The 20596-nt window shown below is 58.5% G+C and overlaps 1 protein-coding gene across 5 annotated transcripts in view; it reads left to right on the top strand.

Moving 5' to 3' along the window:
• CAMSAP1 (calmodulin regulated spectrin associated protein 1) overlaps positions 1–10380 on the top strand; it is a 54921-nt gene extending 44541 nt beyond the window's left edge. For 2 of the 5 annotated variants that reach the window (XM_081803925.1, XM_081803924.1), the window contains 7 exons: positions 323–2687; positions 3480–3616; positions 3888–4096; positions 4182–4284; positions 5598–5713; positions 6167–6285; positions 9239–10380. In XM_081803925.1, coding sequence (XP_081660051.1) covers positions 323–2687; positions 3480–3616; positions 3888–4096; positions 4182–4284; positions 5598–5713; positions 6167–6285; positions 9239–9541 — 3352 coding nt within the window. In that variant the 3' untranslated portion in view covers positions 9542–10380. Of the gene's footprint in view, positions 1–322; positions 2688–3479; positions 3617–3887; positions 4097–4178; positions 4285–5594; positions 5714–6166; positions 6286–9238 lie in introns of all 5 variants that reach the window. The other 3 variants (XM_081803921.1, XM_081803923.1, XM_081803922.1) reach the window with 3 other exon arrangements.
• The last annotated feature ends 10216 nt before the right edge of the window (positions 10381–20596 follow it).

The raw sequence follows: 20596 nt of genomic DNA, 5'->3' as shown, positions 1-20596 counted from the left end.
TTAATCATTGATTTTAAAATGTCTCACTTTTAATTTCTAGTGTTATAAATTTTCGTATTGATAAATACATAATAATACAAACTCTTTGAGGTCCTCAGTGATTTTAAAGGGTGTAAAGAGGTCCCGTGACTGCCAGCGTTTGAGAACTGTTGAACTTAAACTGGTCTCTGGTTGTCCCCTGCCCTGGGAAGGGTTTGCTTAAGTCCCCTAGACTTCGGATTTGTACTCTCTTTCCGTCACTAGTGTCTTGTCACTCAGTGCGTCTGAGTCACGGCTTGTATAGACAGCAGCGTGTCCCATGGCTTGTTTCCCCACATTGCAGGCCTGTGTCTCAGCCGGCACCCTTCGCTCCCCACCATGCTGTCAGCTGTGATCTGGACCCCGGCTCCGGTGACAGTGTCAGCCTGGCCCGCTCCATCAGCAAGGATAGCTTGGCCTCCAATATCGTTAACCTGACTCCGCAGAACCAGCCACAGCCCACAGCGCTGAAGACCGATGGGAAGAGCCTTCTGAACAATGTTGATATTGAGGATGAGGATGAAGAGCTTGTGGCCATCATTAGAACGGATGTGGCTCCCCATGGCGGTGACCGGGGCCTGCTGACAAGTGCCAGGTCTCCCCAGAGACTGGCAGACACCCTAGAAAGTAAGCCTGACAGTTTCTTCTTGGAGCCGTTGATGCCGGCTGTGCTCAGGCCAGCCAAGGAGAAGCAGGCGATTGCCAAGGAGGAAGAGTGTGGAGAGGGGCGGCCACGGAGCTTCACATCCAAGAGGCCCAGTGAGGGCCACCAGCCCCTGGTGCGCAAGAGGGCGCCCAGCAGTCACGGTGGTCGTGACTTGAGTAGGACTTTCACCCCGATCTCCTGTCCAGAACTTCCCGTGGCCGTGGATCCCGCACCCACTGGGCCGGGGCTGCAGGTGGCAGGGGATGCCCGCGGTGGGCTTCTGGCCAGTGGTGGCTTTGATCTGTTACCTCAGGCGCAGTCTGCCGACGGCTTCTTTCTTCACGAGGACCCCGAGGGCAGGTTTTGCGTCAGCCATGCCAGGAGCCCCGGCGCCCACGACCCAGAGCTGTGGGCCCTCCCGAGGCAGGACTCGGACTCCGACGTCGCAGACCTGGAGGAAGCCGAGCAGGATTTCGTGGGTGAGGACCACCCTGTGGTGATGGCCAGGTACGTCGGTGAGGAGGAGTCGGCGAAGCTGCAGGAGGACATGCAGGTGAAGGAGCACGAGGACAAGGACGACGCCAGCGGCCGCTCGAGCCCATGTCTGAGCACCGTGTCGCAGATCAGCAGCGTCTCCATGGCTAGCGGCAGCGTGAAGATGACCAGCTTCGCGGAGCGGAAGCTACAGAGGCTCAACAGCTGCGAGACCAAGTCCAGCACCAGCAGCTCGCAGAAGACCACGCCCGACGCGTCGGAGAGCTGCCCGGCCCCGCTGACGACGTGGAAGCAGAGGAGGGAGCAGAGCCCGAGCCGGCAGAACAGGGAGCACGCCAGCCTGCTGGCCTCCGAGCTCGCGCAGCTGCACATGCAGCTGGAGGAGAAGCGCCGGGCCATCGAAGCGCAGAAGAAGAAGATGGAGGCTTTGTCGGCCCGGCAGCGGCTGAAGCTGGGCAAGGCCGCCTTCCTGCACGTGGTCAAGAAGGGGAAGGCCGACGGCACCCCCCAGCCGCGGAAGCCGGACCACTTGGCGGGAGAATACGCTCAGCACAACGGAGAGGACTTTGATGGCGGGGTTTCCAAAACGGAGGAGTTTCTCCTGAAGGAGGAGGGGCGGGAAGGCATGCTGCCGTCTCCAGATGTGGACGCGGAGAGCCTGCTTCTCCTGCAGCATAAAGCGAAAGCCCCCGCCGTGCTGCCCGAGCTGGAGAAGAGCAGAGCGCTCTCCGCCGCCCTGCTGGAGGGTGCTGGCGAGGCGGTGGACGTGAGCGAGTGTGACCTATCCATCGAGAAGCTGAACGAGACCATCAGCACACTGCAGCAGGCCATCCTGCGGATCTCGCAGCAGCAGGAGCAGCTGCTCATGAAGCCCCCCGCAGCCCCGGCCCCGGGCACGACGCAGAACGCCCAGGACCAGAAGGTCAGGGCGGCCATCCACTTCGTGGAGCCGCTCTCTCCACCCGGGACGACCAGTCACCGCAAGCCTCCTCGTCTCGGGCAGGGTCGGAACTCCCGCTCGGGGAGACCGGCTGAGCTGAAAGTGCCGAAGGACAGACAGCAGGCTTCCTCCCGAAGCAAGACCCCGACGCCTAGTATAGAGACCCTCCCTCACTTACGGTCCTTCCCCCCTCGGACCCCCTCCGACCCGGGCTGGGACAGTGTTGCAGAGCCTGGAAATGACCCTCATGACAAGTGCTTCTTCGACAGCTACAGGCTCCACGATGAAAGCAACCAGCGGACATTTGTCTTGTCCTCTTCCAAAGATGCAAACATCCTGTCGGAGCAAATGAGCCTCAAAGAAGTTCTGGATAGCAGTGTGAAGGAGGCGGCGCTCGGCTCCCCGGCTGTCTCCGGGAAGGAGAGCGTCCCTGTGGACGAGCCCCCGAGGAGCAAGGCCAGTCTCATCGAGGTGGACCTCTCGGACCTGAAGGCCCCCGACGAGGACGGAGAGGCCGAGGGCCCCCAGAGCTCGGTGGAGCTCACCAGCGAAGGCGATCAGAAGCCGGGGGTCGGCTTCTTCTTCAAGGTAAACTGCTGCTGGTGTCCGTGTTGGATGGGCGTCGGGTGTCGTCTCTTGCCCCTGGTTGTGCGGGTGTGTTAGAAGCTTGCACCCAGAGCCGGGCCCCACGCGCTCTGTCACCAGGATTCGACTCTGCTGGAAGCACCCACGGGCACTGCCTGTTGGAGCGAGCGTGGCCGTGTGCCCGTGAGGCTTCAGTGCTGGGCCCGAATTGGGAAACCCATGTAATTTTCACGGGTCAGAAGTGTTCTCTTTCTTTTGATAGTTCTCTGACCATTTAATAAGCGTAAACGTTCTTAGCTCGCGGGCTCTGTGGAAGCAGGTGGGGCGCCGGGTCCGGCCTCCAGGACGAGGTCTGCTGAGCCCATGAGAGCGGCCGGGCGGGTGGGGCGTCTCTGCGGAGGCTTTCTGTTGGTCCCGGTGCCTTTCTTGTGTTTTCTTAGTAGAAGGGGAGACGGGTTGTGGGGGCTTCCCTGCTGTCTCCCACGACTTTCCCACAGGGCGTAGGGTGTGTGTCCTCTAACAAGCATGCGGGCTTTATCTGGTGCTTAATGCTTTCAAAGCGGAAGGCCTGAGTATCAGAGCAGGGGGCCGCTCACGTGTGGAAACCGAGGTAAACGGGACTCCGTAGGAGACATGCGGAAAGGTCTGTCGATGGGGCTCTTTTCCGGGTGGCCACGTTGTTCCCTAGCATTTTAGCGTCTACGAAGACGGCCTCATCTGGGGAACGCGTGCTGCCTGGGAGTGCGCGGGTTGGGGGCTGTGTCCTGCGGGATGACGCGTGCCGCCTGCTTGTAGGATGAGCAGAAGGCGGAGGACGAGCTTGCCAAGAAGCGGGCGGCCTTCCTCCTGAAGCAGCAGCGCAAGGCCGAGGAGGCGCGCCTGAGGAAGCAACAGCTGGAGGCCGAGGTGGAGCTCAAGAGAGACGAGGCCCGGTAACCTGGCCCCCGGCCCGGCCCTCCCGCTCCCACGGCCATGCCCCCCTTCCCGTCCCCCAGCCCCATCCTGCCGTCCCGCGGGTCTAGGCCGAGCCCTGGTTGACGCGCTTCTGGGCTCACTTCCCTCCGTTCGCACGACGGTCCGCGGCTGTGGGCGCTCGTCCCAGGATCGCGCCGCTGTGCGGGGGTGCCCGGTGTGCCCACGCGGAGGCCGGACCGGCCCTCCGAGCCCCGCCGAGCGCGTCTGAGGAGCGCGTGTGTCCTGCAGGCGCAAGGCCGAGGAGGACCGGATCCGGAAGGAGGAGGAGAAGGCGCGACGGGAGCTCATCAAGCAGGAGTACCTGCGCAGGAAGCAGCAGCAGATCTTGGAGGAGCAGGGGCTGGGGAAGCCGAGAGCCAAGCCCAAGAAGCCACGGCCCAAGTCCGTCCATCGAGAGGAGTCGGCCAGCGATTCGGGGACCAAGTGCTCCTCGACCCGTAAGCAGGCGGGGCGTGCGGGGCGGCTGCGTGCGGTGGCGGGGTGGCCGAGGCGGGCCTCGCGGCAGCTCTCCTGTCTCAGCAGCCGACCCCCTGAGCCGGGCCCAGTCGGGCTCCAGCCTGTCCCTGGCCTCCGCGGCGACCACCGAGCCCGAGAGCGTGCACTCGGGGGGCACGCCTTCCCAGCGGTAAGGGGGGCACGTGGGGCGGACGTGGGGGGGCGGGTTGTGTGCTGTGATTTCGGGGTGATCCCCCCCCACCCCCGCCAGGCTGCATCAGAGCCGTGGAGCTGGAGCACTCTGGCTTTGTAGCCTCTGCTGCGGGGCTGCGTGTTTCCCGTGAGCGAGGACGCATCCCTGAATACCCGCTGTTCCCAGATGGCGCCTCAGTGGGGCCTCTAGTCTACGCTCTGTGGTCACCAGCTGTCCCGTAGTGTCCTGGATGGCCTAGGACCCCACTCAGGACCGCGCATGGCCCTGAGCCGTGGGCCTCCTTAGTCGAGACCGGTCCTCTGCCCTCTGTCCTCCGTCACCCGGGTGCAGTTCCTGTGGTGGCCGCCCGTCGCTGGGGCTTTGCGGGACGTGGTTCAGCCTGCGTGTCTCCGGTGGCCGCTGTTTGTCGCTGTGGCCGGTGTGAGGCGGTGGCTTCTGCTGACGCGGGAGAACTTCCCTTGTGACTCAACAGTAATTTGGGAGGACGCACTGGGGACCTCATTAGTACCACCGCCAATGGCCTTGTCCCTTCTCCCTGTGTGGTGTGGGCCCCCCCGTGTCCTCCGTCCTTTACTGTGTGTGTCATCCTGGGGCCATGGCCACGTGGCCCTCCTCTTCACATGTCTGGTGGCTTCTGTCACCGGGGCCGTGCACAGGGCCCACATCAGGGACTCTGGGTCCTGGCTGGGGTTTTGCTCCGCCGCTCGATCACCTGGGCTGGCCGGCCCCCTTGGGGGCAGCCCTCAAGGCTGCTTTGCCAGCACTGGCTGGGCTCCGTGGAGACTGCCCCGAGGGGTGCCCTCAGGCCCGTCCGGGGTCAGAGAGTCGTCGAGACCCGGGGTTTTGGACTCCAGCCCCCTGTGCTCCCTCCCTCGCTCCCTCCCTCCGGGGGTCTTGCCTGCGGTGGGTCAGCAACACAGATGTCCCAGACTGTGTCCAGCAGGGAGCCAGTGCTGCTTCCCTGCTCCACTGGGGTGGCGCCTAAGACAGACCTCTGATGGAGGCCAGCGTTCCTCCAGGGTGTCTGCTTTCGTCACACTGTTGTACCCGAGGCGTCGGACTTCGGTGTTTTGCCCAGTTTATAGTTGTGCTCCGCGGGGCGGAGGGCGGGTCAGACGGGGTTGCCCCCCCGCATTGCCGCCCGTCTCCTCCACCGCGGACGTTCCCTCTTGCCTGGATGGTGTGGGCTGGCTGGTGTCGGGTGGGCTCAGCCAGCCAGTGTGGGCGGTGGGCGAGGGGGTGCCCGTGACCATCCCTGCCCTGCCCCCGTTGCCCCTCTCCTTCAGCAGAGTTGAGTCACTGGAAGCCTTGCCCACACTGAGCCGCAACGCCAGCAGGAGCACGGACAGAGACTGGGAAACGGCGTCCGCAGCATCCTCTCTCGCCTCCGTGGCCGAATACACAGGTAATGGCCTCGCTCCCCGTGGAGGTCACGGGCGTGTCCCTGCCGGGGTGGGGCAGGCTGTACTTGGCTCTCCAGCCACCTGAGTGGCTGGCGACGTGCCTTTCTGTCCCTGTGGCCTCACGCCGAGTAGTGTGTCTTGGCACTGGGGAGCCTCAGACTTTCGAAACTATTTCTGGGTTTTGTCCTTTTTATGTCAAAGTAAGTGAAACTAGAAGGGGGACAAACTAATAATCACTTTGATCCTTTTCTAGTTTATTTAAAGTTCATAACTCGGAATGAATTCTTTCACATAGATTTGAAGCAGCTGTTACTTTCCCTTTCCAAAAGCCTTGACCTCGCTGACCCAGCCGGCCTGCTGCTTGGCTCTGGGGAACTGGGGTTTTCTTGCGCGTGTGAGCATGCGAGTGCGCATGCCTTAGAGTATACGTCTGTGACTCTTGCCTGTTTTCACAGGTCCCAAGCTCTTCAAGGAGCCCAGTAGCAAGTCAAACAAACCGATTATTCACAATGCTATTTCTCATTGCTGTCTGGCCGGGAAAGTGAATGAACCTCACAAGAATTCAATATTAGAGGCAAGTATCAAATGTCAGCATTCGGTTTTTTCTTTAAGTGGCGTATAGTTGGGACACAATGTTATGAACCATTAGATTCTTATGTAGAATGAAGGGCTTTTCCTAAAACAGAAGCTCACTGTTCACACGTTTGGGCTGCCTGGTGCGGCCCCGCTGCTGGTGCGTGGGAAAGAGCGCGCTCACACGGGAGCCGTCCGCTCAACGCTCCGTGGCTCAGGGGGAGGGACGGCTTGAGGAAGAGCAGGCTTCAGACGAGCCAGACTCAGACTGCTGTTCTGGGGACAGAGCTGGAGTCCAGGGCAGGGCCCTACGGTGCGAAGCAAGTGGCGAGAACCAGTAGCCTCTGCGGGTTAGCCGGGGCGGGGTGACCGCAGGTAGCGGAGGGGGCCGGGTGGTTTCTGCACTCTGATGCCCTTGGCCAAGGCGGTGTCGGCTGGAGACCGAAGGAATTGGCAGAGGTGTCCTGAGGGATGAAGGGGAGCACGGCGGCAGGAGGGGGCTCCCGTTTCAGCTCCCGGATCACTGGAGAGATGGAAGTTCGGCGGTAAAATGCCTGTTGTTTGGTTCTGTTGTGCTGACCGCTGCCTCCCTGCGGGCAACTGATCACACCTTATGTGAGAATGCGGTCGGACCTCGGTCATTTCAAGGTGAGCTGATGGTGGTCAGCAGGACGATCTGCAAGGCAGTTGGCAGGAGAGGGTCAAGGTTAGGACTTGGATGCCCTTAGCCTCACTGGCACTCAGTGTCGGGGGGAGCGATGCTCTGTGCACCATGCAGGAGTGGGGGACGCCGCTCCTTCGGTGTATCACGCTGGTCTGGATGCTGGGGACCAGTCAGGGAGCAAACCCAAAGGTCCGGGCTGTGAAGCTGACATCGTGAGGAGTGAGGCGGCCCCTGATAGAGGAGTTCGTGGGCTTCTTCCGGGGCAGGCAGGGCACGGTGCCTGCTCTGTGGGGCTTGGCGCTGGTGTTGGGGCGTGAAAACGCCGCAGACTATGTGTGGATGAATGGGCGTGGCTCTGTCCCATAAAACTGTTTAGAGCAGCAGGTGGTGGCCGCGCTTGGCCGTGCTGTAAGCGAGGAAGCGACTGGTAACCTGGGAGAGGCGGAGGAGGGTGGGATGAGAGCCCGGGGGAAGGATGCTGCAGGCAGCTGGGAGCATGGCACGCACGGCACCACGGTGGTGGGGGGCCTGGGGGAACTCGGGGCAGGTCAGAGGGCACGGGGCAGCTCCCACAGGGTCTCTGTTGGCGGAAGGACCCCAGCTTTGCTTTCAGTGAAGTGGTGAATGCAGCTGTGGGCAGAGGAGGGCCCAGAAACAACCCGCCCTGTGAATGTCATGTTGACTAGCGGGCCGAGGATAGATGTGAGGGGAGCGAGGATGCGAAAGGAGGCTGGTGCCTGGGACAGGCCGCCGGCGTGGGGGGCGTGGGGCGGGCAGGAAGGGCCCAGTGCCTGGAGGTGCTGCTTATTTGCATCTCGCTCTGTGTTTAAACACAATTTTTATTTAGTTGAAGTCAGTATTGTATACACTTCTGGATTCAGGTTCCAGAATCCATTAATCTTTTAAAATATGTATTTGTGTGTTAATATATTTGAGTTCATCGCAAGCCCATTATATTCTCACAAAACTAAGAGGTATTTATGAAAAATAAGTCTGTTTTCTAAAACAGAATTAATTAGAAGAGTGGACTTGTTTTACATTTTTACAAGTCTTCTAAATTCCTGGCTCTACAGAGGACGGCTGGGTCCCTGTCCGCTTCTGTAGCCGTTACGGGAACGACCGTCCCCAGCCTCCGGAGAAGCCCCTTGCCGCGGGCCGAGAGGGTGAAGGCAGAGCCTGGACGCTGCTGCGGGAGGGTGCTGGGCTCAGAGACCCCTGGCGGGGGGAGGTGCTGGGGTAGGCGGTTCAGCTGGGGCTTTAACAGGAAAGTGGTCTGGAATTCAGAGCACAACACAGTGGACCCTGTAATGAGCACCCACAGTGCTGCTTGCCTCGGGCTCCTGTGGGTGACCGCGTCCCTGAGGTGTCGTTCACACGCACAGACCTGCAGGTCGGCGGTTTTCCGTCTGCTTGCCGAGTAGTGCGGCTGTCAGCGCCGATTCCAGCACAGAAAGAAACCTTGTCCCCACCCGCCCTCCCTGCAGCCCCCGGCTCCCACCAACCTGCTGTCTGTCTCTGGACGGGCCTCGCCTGCATGCGTCCCACGAAGGGGATCCCGCGCCGGGCGGCCTTTTGGGGCTGTCTTCTCCCCCAAAGCATCCCGGCTTTGTCTCATCCCTGTTCAGTGCGTGTCAGCACCTCACTCCCTTTCGTGGCCGAATCCTACTCCATCGTGTGGATGGGCCCCAGTTGGTTTATCCGTTCTCCAGTTGAAAGACGCCTGGCTTTCCACTTTTCTGATGATGGTGGATGCTGCTGGTCAGCAATCACGTCCGAGGTTTTGTGCGGAAGCTTCGGCTTCTCTCGCGTCTCCACCTCAGACAAGAACCGCTGAGCCACAGGGTGACACTGTGCTTGACGTTCCGGGCAGCTGCCCAACCGATTTCCGCTCCCTGCAGCCACGTGGGAGGCTCCGGTCTCTGCACCGCCCCCAGCACTTGCTGTCATCTTCCTGTTGGGTTGGGGCTCTCCCAGTGGGCGCGAGTGCTGTCCCAGTGTGGGTTTTCGTCTGCGTTTCTCTGGTGGCTCGTGATGTCGTGTGTGACTTTCTCTCCCACTTCCAGAGCATTGCTTCTCGCACACCTCGACTTCTAAGTCAGGTGTCGGGGGCAGGTGCCGTGCCCCCGACTGTCCGAGTGGGAAGACTGGAGCCCCGGGCTGTGGGTGGGCCCTCCCGAGAGCGGGTGGCCCGGGGGCCCTGGGCTCGGGGGCGCCCATGGAGCGCCGGAGCGGCTTCGAGTGTTGCAGCGACTCTCAGGCCCGCGCCTCTGTTCCTTCCCCCCCGGTACAGGAGCTGGAGAAGTGTGACGCCAATCACTACATCATACTGTTCCGCGACGCCGGCTGCCAGTTCCGGGCGCTTTACTGCTACTATCCCGACAGCGAGGAGATCCACAAACTGACGGGCACGGGGCCCAAGAGCATTGCCAAGAAGATGATTGACAGGCTGTACAAATACAGCTCGGACCGAAAACAGTTCAATCTGATCCCAGCCAAAACCATGTCCGTCAGCGTGGACGCGCTCACCATTCACAACCACCTGTGGCAGCCCAAGCGGCCCGCGGTGCCAAAGAAGACCCAGCCCCGCAAATGACACCGGTGCCGGCTGGGCAGGTCTGAAGGGCGCGTGGGCAGGGTCGGTGGTTGCTCTTTGCTTCCGTTTGGGTACGAAGTGCGCACGGTCACAGACCTTCCCCCGAGAGGCTCCCAGTGAACCACGGAAAACCCTCCCTTGGCTCCCAGCGCACGCAGGATGCCGGGCGGAGCGAGGCGGGGGACGAGGCACCGCGTTCAGCAGCTCACGGAGGCCACGGCCGCTGCTGACCTCGGAGGGTCAGACGAGGGGTGCGCGTGTCTCGAGGTCTCCAGGCCGTGGATCCCTTTACTTGAAGTTCTCCTTCAGTGTGAATGGAAAGCGACCCCCTCTGCTTTGTCCCCTCCTACCCCACCCCCTTTTGCACGTGACCTGACGCCCCTCGTGCTGACCAGCTGGGGTCCCGGGAGATGAGTGGGCTGGGCTCGGTCTCAGGTCAGGGTGTTGGAATGTCTTTAGGAAAGGGATTTGAATTGGGGGGATCTTGTTCATTTGAGAAACTGTATGATATTTATTGATTGTGTCTACTGCCAATGTTTATATCCAGTTCTAAGATTTCTGAAAAAAATTCTTGTTCTTTGCTGCTCAGAAAACGTTTACTGAAAATACCAGTTCACTAAAAGCACTGAAAATCTGCAAAGTCTGTCTTCTGCTAAGATGCCGTTTACAGGCATGGAGACGCTTCTTGCTGGCACGCGACCGTGGCGAGGGGTACGGTCAGCTGGCGTCTGCCTGACTGGAAATAGGCAAACGGAGCAAATTCTAGCCATCGCTCGCGAAGTTTTGGATAGTACTCTAATGATTTGTTCACTTTAATAAAGACAGATTTTGGTAAAGTAGACTAGTTTTCACTCTGAGCATGTTTCTCTGGAGAGGTGATGCCCTTCAGCTGATGGTTCCTTTAGTGGGTTTATGGTGTCCTGACCCGTCCATCTTGATTCTGGCTTCTGAGGAGCCGCATGCCCTGCGAGGGGTGTGCGGGGCTCCGTTTAGATGGACCATTCTATCCTGCGTATTTAAAAACAATGTAAGTGGTTATTCGCAGTTATGTTGGAACTCCAAGTGAGCGGAACGGCTCTGGATCCCCTCCGTGTTGGTTCAGACGGTCGTTCGTGCTTCTCCCGACCAGATGCTCCTGGGAGACAGGTGCGCCCAGCCCTGCCTGGCCTTCATGCGGCCGCAGTTCTGCCGATGCTGATTGACCGGCGGCTCCGAGCCCTGGTCTGAGTGAGCCGCCGGAAGATTCTGGAGTCACGTTAGTTTTGCATCTTTCCTTGGAAGTATTACTTGAATCTATCTCGAGCTGCAGAAAACCCTAAAGAGGAATAGAGAAAGTCAGACACATGTCACTGCTCCCTAACTTCAGGTAGGATGAAAGGTAGGTGAGTTCTGTACCTGAGGAAGGAAGGAACAGGCTACGGGACACGGGAAGGAGCTGTGGGCCCGCCTCCCACTTCCTCCCGTTGCCCGCGCCGTCCTCCGAAGACGCCCGGGTTTGTAAGTTCTGTGAGGGCAGCAGCTCGCCCTGTGACTGAGTGGTGGGGGCCGTGTGATCCTGGAAGCGGAGCACGAAGGGGTCCTGAGCGAACTGTCTGGTTCCCGTGCTTGTCACTTGTGTGCTTCATTTCTCACTGTGTGTTTGATATTCTATTTATTTTAAGAAATCACTAAAATGTAATAAAGTAACTAATTTGCTTTTTATTGATCACACGTGTGTGAGGCTGCTGTGGCTCCTTGCTTTAGAGGACTCCCCTTCGTTTTTCGGTAACAAGCACTCCTCTCTGAGAAAGTCACGTCCTTCTGTCTGGGGGAGTAGGGAGCCTTTCTGACCAGCTGCTTCCTTCCTGAGGTCAAACCTTGTGAGCGCTTCTCTGCTGACTCACAAGGAACAGGGTCCTGTTGAAGTAAGTGGAATGTGATGATGATGATTTTTTTTTAGATTTTATTTATTTGAGAGAGACACAGCGAGAGAGGGAACACAAGCAGGGGGAGAGGGAGAGGGAGAAGCAGGCTTCCCGCGGAGCAGGGAGCCCGATGCGGGGCTCGATCCCAGGACCCTGGGATCATGACCTGAGCCGAAGGCAGACGCTCAACAACTGAGCCACCCTGAGGTGCCCCAAATGTGATTATTATTTTTTTTTTTTTTAAAGATTTTATTTATTTATTTGACAGAGAGAGAGACAGCAAGAGAGGGAACACAAGTAAGGGGAGGGGGAGAGGGAGAAGCAGGCTTCTGGCGGAGCAGGGAGCCCGATGCGGGACTCGATCCCAGGACCCCGGGATCATGACCCGAGCCGAAGGCAGACGCTTAACGACTGAGCCACCCAGGCACCCCCCAAATGTGATTATTTTTAAGGAAGACTCAGGTGCTCCTGGCATAGAGCTGGGAAATTACGTTCCTGCCCGACCTCTGGGTAAATCCTGGGTTTTCTTGATGTGATTAGTCAACATACGGAGTATCTCAAACATCATCCGCATGCAGTCTCTTTTCACTGTTCGTTATGTCAACAGGCACTAACTTAGCAGCTGACATTTTTTTTTTTTTTAAAGATTTTATTTATTTATTTGACAGAGAGACACAGCGAGAGAGGGAACACAAGCAGGGGGAGTGGGAGAGGGAGAAGCAGGCTTCTCACTGAGCAGGGAGCCTGATGCGGGGCTCGATCCCAGGACCCTGGGATCACGACCTGAGCCGAAGGCAGACGCCCAACGACTGAGCCACCCAGGTGCCCCTGACATTTTTTTTTTAAAAGAGTTTATTTGAGAGGGGATGCGAGAGCAGAAGCAGGGGGAGCGGCAGAGGGAGAGGGAGAAGCAGACCTCCCCGCCGAGCAGGGAGTCCAACATGGGGCTTGATCCCAGGACCCCGGGATCACGACCCGAGCTGAAGGCAGATGCTAACTGACTAGGCCCCGCAGGCGCCCCAGCAGCTGACATTTCTGACATCCTGTCTTCAGGCCAGTGCATGCTGACATGGCCGATGGAAACATTTGGGGTTCTTTGTGCATTGATTGGTATAGCAAACTTCTTTACTATGAAAAGCTTCAGACCCATGGGATGCATTTTGTCGAGATTTTAGTCCTTTCTGGCTTGATGCGGCAAACATTTTTCAGTTCTCTAGGACTGCATTATAGCTTTATAAACGTTTCATTCCCAAAGCCTCTGTGGTATTTGTGTCACGTTGTAAACTTCTTATGATGGAAAGGTAGCACATCTTTTTATTGCTTCTTGGAATTCTGAATGAAGTCAAGCTGCGCTTGCCTAGCCACAGAATCTAACTTTGTAGAGAAAGTCAATCAGATGATTGACGTTTACATGTAAGTCCTTGGTCCTGACGTAGAGTGCCAGGAGCCCGAAGGGTTGGTGTTTGAAGATGGATGACACTCGAGCAAGTGAGTCCTCCCTTGACATTTCTCTCGCGTCCATACACACGTGTGCATGAGTGTCGTAGAGATGGATGTGTGCGCGCGCAGGTGGCCCCTCTCACCGTGGGGCCTTCCGCCCTGTGTCCTCCGTGCGCCGCTCCCAGAGCCGTCTCTGGTCAGGTGTTTAGGCCCCAAGCCTGCTCTTCGATGAGGTGGAGATGAGGAGAATCATTTTTTTTTTAAGATTTTATTTATTTATTTATTAGAGAGCAAGCGAGAGAGAAACAGCATGAGAGAGGAGAGGGTCAGAGGGAGAAGCAGGCTCCCCACTGAGCTGGGAGCCCGATGTGGGACTCGATCCCAGGACCCTGGGATCATGACCTGAGCCGAAGGCAATCGCTTAACCAACTGAGCCACCCAGGCACCCTGAGGAGAATCATTCTAAGTTCACTCCTGGGCTGTACTTCTGCTCCTTGTGACTGTGGTTGTCCTCTGCAGGGGAAAGTACTGACCTGAATAAACTTTCCTTTTGGAAGGAACTTGGGTTAAGATTAATGTGGGTCACCTTTGATGATGGGTGCTGACTTGTGTGGATGGGCCTTGACTTCGCACCTCTTTCCGTCAGAGTGTGTCACGCGCGGAAGGGACCCAGGGCATTGCTGCTCGCATCCGTCCGCACCGGCCGAGAGCAGGACGTACCCAGGGTGGCATCTTCGGTCAGCAGCTCCGGGCGCCTGGCTGCAGTCTCCTTGATGGCGCCCCTGGGTCCGGTGTCGCCGGCAGACCTGTGCTGGGGGTTCTGTCTTCAGTTGCACGTGAAGGCCCGAGCCGTGGATGTGGCCTGAGATCTCGGGGAGGCACTTGGCCTGAAAAGCATCTCAGTGTCCCTGTCCTGCTGTCTGCTTCTCTCCGTCCTGGGAAAATCCTTGTGCTCGTTTGTCTGACAGTGAGCAGAGAGGGATGATCCCCGCTCTCTGCCTCACGTGGTCCTCGTGCTTTAGAAAGAGCAAGTTCTGAATTATCTCCTAAATAACAAGGGAAGTATCTCGCCAAAGCCACTTATAATGAGTATAGAGCCATGAGTGATGAGTAATGAGTAATAGAGCAAAGAAATGTAGTAAAAACCACAGTAAAAAAAATCTCCACGTACAGGCATGCAATTTGTGAAAAGTTTGTTTCAGAGAAAATAACTTCTTGGCAATGAAAACATTGGGTTGCTTCCGCTGCGGAGAAGCAGCAACAGTGTTAAGACCGTTTCGCATGACAGCCAAGGCCAGGCGCGTGTCCTTTAAAGGCCAGAGGCTAATGGACGTGGCGTCTGCCGATTGGTCGCTTGACGGGACGCAGCTGGCCTGCCTGGCGCTCTGGGTGCCTCGGCCTGGGCGGGAGTCAAGGTCCTGACCTCGGCCCGGCTGTCCCGCGTTGGGGTTGCTGGAAGACGCTCCTGGCGGGTCCGCGCACGGGGTCCCTGCCGATGGCAAGGGCGGTGGCGGTCTCGGGAGGACGTTGCTGCCTCCGCAGACCCAGGTGGAGACAAGCCCACGGTACCATGCACGAGACGGTCTCGTGCCATTTGGCTCTCGTTCTAGAACGAAAGGCACAGAAGGGTCCCTCGCTGTCTCACACCGTCACCAAGAGGAAGTCACGTGGACCCTCGTGGTGCTGCTTCCCCCGTGGGTTAAGTGGCATGTGGGGTCCTGGGCCGTGACGGGCGTCCGAGGGGCCTCGTTTGTAAGCCGTTACTTTTAGTCGAGCTGATGAAACTGTCTTCAGTTTTGCAAGAGGCAGAATTTACTTTTTGCCTTTTTATTCCACATGGTAAGTTTTTGTTGGTTTCATTACAAAACAATCCTTGTTCTTTTTTTAAACCGAAGCAGAACATACCTACAGAAAAGTAAATGAATCACAAGTGTACGGCATAATACGTTTTCACAAAGTGCTTTTTAAAATTCTTAAATGAACAGTTCCGAATATTTGTCAGCCAGGTTCTCCCTAGGATAGTTTGCTTCTCTGTTCTGCTTACCTATTGGTATCTTGTCCACTTGAGTAGGCGTCTAGCTGACCAGCTTCGTACCCGCTTCTGCCCCGTTGGGGTGATGCGAAGGCAAAGCGCGGTCAGAGACCATTGGCGGGGTTGAAAGGGACCGCTGTTTCATATTTTGTGCGTGTATTTATTCAAATCAGACTCTGGTGCAGCCGGCAGATACCCCCGAGTTTAACGGGCGGTCAGTTCCTGGTCCAGGAGCGTGCGTCGCTTGGGCGCACGCGGACCCGGGGAGGGTGGGCCAGCACGGACTAAAGCAGACTGACCGGGTCCGGGTTGGGGCATTATGCATGTCCTTCCCTTGGGGTCACACCGGCTGTTCCTCTGCTGGGTGTGAAGTGCAGTGTCCGGAGTGCCGAGGGCCGGGCCAGGGCAGTGAAGAGCCGGCGAGGGGGCCTGGGGCCGGCACAGGATCCTGGAGGGCCCGCAGAGGACACCTTCCCCTCGCTGTTTGCACTCAGGCTGGGCGGTTGGCACCAGATGGGCATGCTGTAAAACTGGGTTAAACTTCCCATTGGGTTGAGGTCCGGGGACACGGAGGCCTTGCTCCTGCACCCCGACTGAAGCGTTGCGAGGAAGGTTGTGTGAGGAATCCCGTGCGACCCTGGGAGCGCGGGGGGCTGGGGGAGGCACGGGGCCGCGATGCCACACCGAACTCTGCGGGGACCGGAGCGCGGTAGCGTGGACGGCCCGTGCAGCCGGGACAGTGGCTGAGCAGAGCCACCGCCTTGGTCAGACGTGGACCGGGGATCCCACGAGGAGGGGAGGGGAGAGTGTGTGCTCTTGGGGCGTGTGCTTGGTGGGGGCCCTTCTTGCCTGGAGTCTCCCTTACAGGAAGGTCACGGGCATTTTCAGGGTGGGAGTAGATAGCCACAGAGTCCGTGGGCCTCCAGGAGCCCGCCCGGTGCTGCCCAGCGCTCCAAGCGCCCAGGAGCAGTGTCCAGAAGGGCTTTGTGCAGGCCCGGGGTGGGAAGGCCTCACCTCAAGTGACCTTAAGTGGTGAAAAAGTGGCACCGAGGGGCTGGGCCCGCTCTGGTCGCCTGCCTCTGACTGACCCCTGCGGGCTTGCGAGGAGGCCCGCGGAGGGCTGGGCGCTGTGTCAGGCACGCGCGGCAGCCCCCGGTGCCCCGTCGCCTTGGTCCTGGCGATCAGCCTCCTCAGGCGGACCAGAGGTGGGAGGGGGAGAGAGGGGGCGGTGTTCCGGTGTAAGCGGCCATGCTCGGGCGACGTCACACAGCTTTATGGGAAGACAGACGGCAGCCTCACGCCCACTTTGTCACGCGGCGCACTCCCCGCCAGCCACTTCAGAGGTGCCCGGGGTCTGGGTGCTCTGCGTCCTGCATCTGGAGATGGAGAGCTGGAGGTGGTGGTGGTTTAAGATGAATTTGCGTCTTCCGTCCGAGCGCTTACAAGTAATCGTTTACTGCGGTCCTGCCTTTTCTGCCTTCAGATAAACCTGCTAAGGCAGCCCTTGTCCGGAAGCCCCGTTAGAGGCAGCACTTCTGTCGCTCAGGACGAGGGCACGAGGGCGGGGAGCCGGGAGGGCGGGCTGCTCACATTGTGGGCGGCTCTTGCAGGGCCCCCAGGCCTGCGCCCCCCGAGCGACTCTTGTAGCCTGGACTGGGAGTGGATTCGTTGACCAAAACAATCCCGGCTTTCCAGACAATTACATTTGATTTCTGTTTACTTAAAAACTAACAGTTCCGTGGAAAGTATGAGGTGTGTGGATAGCTCACGCTGTCCCGGGCACCTGCGGGCGTGGACTCCCCCTCGGGGCCGCACGGCCGGTTCACCCCGCCGTCCACACGGCTCGCCCTGTCCTCATGGAGCCGTGGAGACGGTTTCCAGAGGCACCGTGACTTGGAGTCTCCAGGAAAGAATGCTGCTGGTAAGACTACGCCAGCCCGCTGATCCTGAGACAGCTGTGATTTGAGAGATGCTCAGATGCAGGGGGAGAGGCGGCGAGTACGTCCCAGACCCACGAAGCGGGCAGACCGCGCAGGGAGGAGAGGAGACGAGCCTGGGAGCCCTGGCGTCTCAGGGCAGGTCAAGGGGAGGACGTCGCCACGTTCCTGGCCCCGGTGCTCCTGCCAGTGCTAAGGCCTGAGTGCAGCTCAGGGGCTCACGGGGACCCTGGGAATCCGGGCTTCGGGGCGCATGGGCCGCCCTGACGGTTTCACCGGCGAGCACTCGCGGGGGAGCCGTCATTCCAGGGGCGTCCGGGTCACATGTGCCTCCTCTCCTGGGAGCCTCCGGCTCGTTCTCCGGGCCCGCGTTTAAGTGGATTGCTTTCACTGCTTGGTACTTTTTTCTTAGTGATTCATAGAAATTTAAAAAATAAACAGCAATCTTAGATGACGCAAGCTGCACATACGGGAAATCGTGGCTTTTTGACGGCAACGTTGGCGTTTGGAACACAAGCTCATCTCGGGGGCTTTTACCGAGTGTTTCCCCGATCACGGTGGAGGAGAGCACGTTTCCGTGTCTCTGTTGGTCATTTTGAGTTTCCTCTTTTGTAAGATGTCTGTTCAAGTGTTTTGCCTTTTTTTCTGTTGGGTTGTCTTTTTTCTTGTTAATTCACAGCAGGTAAGTTTTTGAAAGATAATACAAATGGCCCACTCTGTGACTTTCCACCATTTTGTTGGTGTCGTGATAAACACGTTTTTCAGGTTTATTTGGCCCAGGTACCCTTGTTCTTACTAGAGCTGCCGTGAGTTCACGGCGGTGTTTTTGAAATGAGCTTCACGTGTACAGCTGGTATTCTGGGCTGTGTTCGGGTCCTCGAGCACCAGAGCTGGCTTTCGCAGCCGTGTGTGAGGTGGGAGCCCTGTAGCATTTGTCTGCGGAGGCCTGATGACCAGACCCTTTGGAGCGCAGCCCCTTCCCCAGCGTCCCCCTGTGCTGCCGTGGGGCTCCTGTGGCAGTCTCGGGCCTGCTGGCACACGTGGGAGGCAGAGAGACCACCCCACAGGCGCCCACAGCCTCGCCTCCAGAACCTGTGTGTGACTATGCTTGGTTGATGGTGAACGGGGTAAGGCCGCGGAAGGAACTGGGCTTGCTTCTCAGCTGACCTTGAGATGGGAGGTGACGCTGCTTGTCCGTGGAGCCCAGGGGGCCACAGGGACCCTCAGAAGTGCAAGAGGGAGGCAGCCGAGGGTCAGAGGAGGAGCCGTGGCAACAGAAGTGGGGCGCAGGGAGGTGCCATGCGGCCGGCTTTGTCTGTGGACGAAGGGACCAGGAGCCCGGGAACGTGGGTGGCCTCCAGGATCCGGAAAAGGCAAGACACAGGTCCTCCCTGAGGGCCTCCAGAAAGGAGTGAAGCCCGCTGACCCCTTCTTCTTACCCAGTGAGGCCGGGGTTGCATTTCTGAGCTCCCCGAACTGGTGAGAGCGTCCATTCGTGGTGTTGGAAGCTGCTACGCCTTGGCATCTCCTCGCCGCGGTCGGAGCCAAGCCGGCTGCCCGTGTCTGTGGCACGTCGTGCGGGTCTTACTCCCTGTGGCCTGCTCATGAGCCGTGGTATTTATGAAGTCAGCCGCTCCCGTCAAGAATGTCTTGAATCCTTTTGCATGTCATTGTCTACATGCTCCCACAACCATCCTCAGAAATTTGCAGTCTTAAACGTCTTTGTTAAAAATTAAGAAAGATTGAAAAAAAACCTGGAAGGAAGAAGAAATTCAGCGTGTGAAAAGCAGACACCGATGAGAGAACCAGACACAGAAGAACCGGTCGGTGAGACCAGCCCGGCTGCGCCCCGGACCCCGACCGGAGGAAGCACGGGGGTACAAACCGCGTCCGCTTCTTACCGATGGGTGGGCGTACAGAAGCCGAGCTCAAGTAGCACAGTGGATCCCGCAGTGTTTTTGGAAGACGAGGACATCACAGGAACGGAAGTGTCTTGGCGTAATCCACACTAACAGCGTAAAAGAGAAAAACTGTGTGTGAAAACAGTTGCTAACACTCAAGATGTACTCGTCAGTTTTGCAGTTAGAACTGCTGTAATTGACTACACCTGCCAGAGACTTCCAGCAAACTCCACATTTGACAGTGGGACACAGGAGGGGTCCCCGTGCAGGTCAGGATGGAGGCCAGGTTGCCTTTGGTCACCGTAACTAGGCAAGGCGTTCCTGGACGTCCGAGCCATCATAATAAGAAAAATGAGGTACGACGTGTAAAAGTAAACAAAGGAAACCTCGTTGAAAGCGGGGTCTCCCCTTGCGTTGTGACGGGAAGAGCCTGTTGGGTTCCCCATCCCCAGCAGAAGGAAGGGGGCCTGCGGGCACTCGGTGAAGCAGCCCCTCCCAGCCACCGCCGCCGGACGGGCCTGTGGCTCACCCTACACGCTCGTCCTGGGTTGTAAGTCTCTGCTATTCCCAAATAAACTCATTTTGCTGCTAAAATAGCTGGCTTTTTTGTTTATTTAAGGTCAACAAAAGGTAGGAAAAGAAAAACCCAAGTGGTTATTATTTGCAGAAATGTGAAAGTCCTCTTACAAAAGCAAAAATGAACAGATGACCAGTATTTAAGTCCAGAGAGGTGGCCGGTAACAATCCAGCATGTGAACCAGCGTTTCTGGACCCACTCGTAACCAGCTGCGTCAGGAAATGCATTGTGCAAAGGGGTCATGGAGCAGGAAGACTAGGACGTCCCTGGGAAGAAGCCCAGTATGAAGTGCGCAGGACGCTGCGGTCACTTAGGACATACTTGGAAGCAGGGCGGTGGCCAGGGCTCAGCTGGGGAGATTCCACCACCCAAGTGGGTCTACAAATGGAATGCCGCCCCAAGCAAAAGTCCCCAGAGACCTAGTGTGCGGTTTGATCAACTGACTCTGGGTTTGGATTTGGGGACCAAGGACAAGACAGCCCTGAATTTGGTGCCTGCTATCGTCCTGTCTTCCAGGTTTGGAGAGGGGCTTTGGGGCCCCTGGTGCCTCTTGTCCATCTCAGTTCCCTTTGCTGGGGCCCCAAGTGCTCAGCACCAGCTCTCAGAGGAGGTGCTGGGGGAAGGGGTTCCCCTTGGAAGACCCCTGAGCCCACACGTACAGCAGGACAGCTGGGCTCCAGCCAGTGGGGCCGCCTCAGAGCTCAGGGTGGGTGATGAGCACCCCGGGACCCCTCCTGTCCTGAAGGGCCAGGACCCCGAGATGGGACGGAAGAGGGGGCTGTGGCAGATGCCCAGAGCGAGCCTGGAGCCCGCAGCGTCTCGGGACACAGGACAGCGCAACAAGGTGGCCTGGTGAACAGTCCTGGCAACCCAGAGGGACCCTGGAGGCATGGTGCCGGCGGCCGTGAGGAGCCTGCCTGGGAGCCAGGCACAGCGGAGACCTCCGGGGATCCCTGTCTGAGGAGCCCCTCGTCCACTTCTGGGGCCCGGAGACCCCAGGCTCTGGGCCAGGCCTGGGTGGTCCGGCCAGACCTGACAGGGTCATTCGTCACCAGCTCAGTGCTCTGCACCAGGGCAAGGCGGAAGGTGCCAGCGATGCTGTGGGCTCACGTGGCAGACACGTGGCAGGGCCCACGACCTAGCTCCGTTGGTGGACAGAGTCTTGGGCCAGAGACCCCACTCTGGGGTGTCCCCAAGCTCCTGTTGATCTCACTGGGCTGCCCCTGGGGCCTGGAACGGCGGAGGTCCTCCCCCCAGCCCCAGG

This window comes from Leptonychotes weddellii, chromosome 14 (genome assembly GCF_054177405.1).
Source record: "Leptonychotes weddellii isolate Sample4059 chromosome 14, ASM5417740v2, whole genome shotgun sequence".
NCBI classification, from domain to species: Eukaryota; Metazoa; Chordata; class Mammalia; order Carnivora; family Phocidae; genus Leptonychotes; species Leptonychotes weddellii.
Note: the sequence above shows the minus strand (reverse complement) of the source record. Positions and strands in the feature narration are given on the sequence as shown.